The 2,741-nt window shown below is 61.7% G+C and overlaps 1 protein-coding gene across 1 annotated transcript in view; it reads left to right on the top strand.

Moving 5' to 3' along the window:
• CUNH1orf94 (chromosome unknown C1orf94 homolog) overlaps positions 1-2,741 on the top strand; it is a 57,499-nt gene that overhangs the window by 21,991 nt on the left and 32,767 nt on the right. Inside the window, 1 exon segment of the mRNA XM_006158068.1 lies at positions 755-1,422. Within this exon segment, the coding sequence (XP_006158130.1) occupies positions 755-1,422 (668 nt within the window).

Genomic DNA, 2,741 nt, shown 5'->3' with positions numbered 1-2,741 from the left:
CGGGGCCGAGGGCACCCCCAGGACACGGGGTTATCCACAGCGCTACGTGTGGAGCCCGGGGTCCTGGGCTGCTCCAGGCTGACAGGAGTGTGGACAGAACGGCTGACCCCCGCCCTCACTCTGCGCCAGCCCCTGACCAAGTGCTTTGACCTCTAAGACACCCTACTAGTCTAACGAGGGAGCCACGGTTCCAAGATGCTGAACGACCTGCCCCGGGGTCACGCAGCTGGGAAGTGACAGGTCCGGGTGTGAGCTGGACTGTCCATGCCGCTGCTCTGCAATGTGGGGGTGGGCCTGTCGTGTACTCCAGGGGCTTCCCAGGGTAGCCCCTTCCCTCTGGGCTCCATTCCTAGAGCTGTTCGCTCACACTTTTGCTGCTGACCCTTTTGTTGCTGGGTAGAATTCCTCCGTGAACTACCTCTCTGGTCATTTACTGCTTCACGTCCTGGGCACGGCTGAACAGGGAGGGAGGGACTGAGGTCGAGGCTCAGTAAGGTTGGGACTCGCCCTGCAGATGTGCTGGGAGAGGACTCGGGTATCCTCATTCCCAGGCCATGGTCAGCCCTACGACCTGCTGCGTGGGATGGATCCCTTGTGGGTATCTGCCACGTGCCCTTTTCTTTCTTGAGGTTTTTATTACCTGGAAACTTGCTGGCATGCCATGCTCCCACCCCTGCCCCAGGGCCTGGGTCCTGCTGCAGAGCGCCCCAGCAAGTTGGCACTAACACTGACCACGTCTCCAACCTGTTGGCAGAGCTCCAGAGCCTGGTGGTGGCAAAGATGAGATCTCCCTGTTGGTGGAGCAGGAGTTCCTAAGTCTCACCAAGGAGCACCTCGTTGTGGTCAGAGAGAGCTCGGGAGAGCTGGAGGCACCCAGAGAGCCAGCTCCCTGTATGGTCGCCCCACCTCTGGGGACACACAGTGGTGAGCACCCAGGAGCCTCCGTCACTGCCAGCGACAAGCTTCCGGAGCAGAAGGTGGCTGTGTCCATCACTGGCAGCCGGCAGGACTGCGATTCTGCTGTGTCTACAGTCACAGGCATCTTGCGGGCCGCCAAGGTCAAGAGCGCCAAGGGCATGGAGGACGGGGGCCACAGCCTGGGCGCCTCCAACTCAGAGATCAGCCAGCTCCTGGCCCAGTTCTCACTGAAGGCCGCTGAGACGTCTAAGACGCCCGACAACAAGACGGTGCTGGAGGAGACGAGGGCCATCAAGGACTTCCTGCAGAACAGCATGTTCAGCGGCCCTGGGCCTGGGGACCCCACAGGACTGGGCCCGTTCCTGCTGCTGCCACCCCTACCTCCTCCCGCAGCCTCCGACAAGCTCCCCGACCTTCCTGCTCAGAAGAAGCAGCTCCCTGTTTTTGCCAAGATCTGCTCCATGCCTGAGGCTGACCCCGCCGTGGAGGGGCACCACCTGATGGGTGAGTGGGGTTGGGACCAGGGCAGAGTGGCCTACAAGGTGGAGGTGCTTTCCGGGAAGCCAAGAAGGCCACGGCATCTTGGTGCAAAGCAGGACAAAGCTGCCTCTGGGGGACACTGCCCCAGGGCAGGCTGTTTCAGCCCCAAGGGCCACTCTGCCTGGTGCAGCTTGTGTGAGTACACCCGAGGCCCAGAGCCCAGAGTGCTCTGAGAAGAGGGATGATGGGCCTCACATGGTAACTCAGGGTTTGGACATCAGGCGTCCATTACACTGAAAGAGTTTTTGCCTCACTGGGGCCCAGGGTGGCTCTGAGGCATGGGGCAGTGATTGGCAGCGGACATCACATGACTTCTGATGGAGGCCCCGCTCCGACCACGAGGCCTGGCCCGCTTTGGGGTGGGAGGTCGATGTATGAATTTCCTGGGATTTCTTCCTGGGCTCGGAATAAGGAAATGTCTGCACTTGCCCCTGACTGAAGAGCCCGCACCCTTCCCGGGAAGTCCAGCCCCTCCCGTCTCTGCCAGGTTTGTTCTGCTCCAATTTAGCCTCTGAGAGTGGAGGTTCCAGGACGGTGGAGTCAGAGGTCACCAGGGAGCAGATCCCACTCATGACAGCCGAAGACCAGTCACCCCAGACTGTGAGCCTGGGTGGGTAACCGAGATGCCCGCAGGGAAAGGGCCCAGCCCCCTCCCTGAGGAAGCAGGATCAGGTCACCCTGGAGGGTGTTCTGTTCGGGAGCATTGGAGAAAGGCTCAGGAACCAGAGCTGTGGACAGCAGACTGGACCCTGGGTCCTGGGTGTGAGAGGCGAGCCCCTCCCAGAGGGTCACAGCACGCCCTCAGGGGGGCTTCTGGGTTGGAAGTCGTCCTGCCCAGCCCCCACACGTGTGTGTGCGTGTGTTAGTGTGTACAGATGTGTGGGCAGGTATCTGTTAGAAAAATTCAGGTGTGGTGTGTCTGCGTGTGTTGTAGCGTGTCTGCCGTGTGTGCAGCCGTGTGTGCAGCCGTGTGCCTGCCGTCGAGGGTTGTGCAGATGTTCGAAGCGGCCGCAGGTGCGTGAGAGGCCGTAGGTGTGTAGGTTTCCGGGGAGAGGCTATCCTTAGTGGGCCCTGTGACTGCGCACTCCGGCTGGGGGCTAAACCTGGCATCCAGAGGAACTCGGGGGGGAGGCTCTCGGGGTGTATATTGCTAAAATGTCACTTGTTCCAGAATCGGCTCGGGCTGAGGCAGCCCTTTCCTTGGCTGCGACTACCCTGGGAGGGCAGGCTCAGCCCCGGTCCGACCAAGCCCCCACTGGGGGGGGGGGGGCGGGGGGGGGGGG

The sequence above is a fragment of the Tupaia chinensis genome, unplaced genomic scaffold (genome assembly GCF_000334495.1).
Source record: "Tupaia chinensis unplaced genomic scaffold, TupChi_1.0 Scaffold000573_1, whole genome shotgun sequence".
NCBI lineage: Eukaryota > Metazoa > Chordata > Mammalia > Scandentia > Tupaiidae > Tupaia > Tupaia belangeri.
The sequence above is the reverse complement of the archived record's forward strand: the minus strand, read 5'-3'. Positions and strand labels throughout refer to the sequence as shown.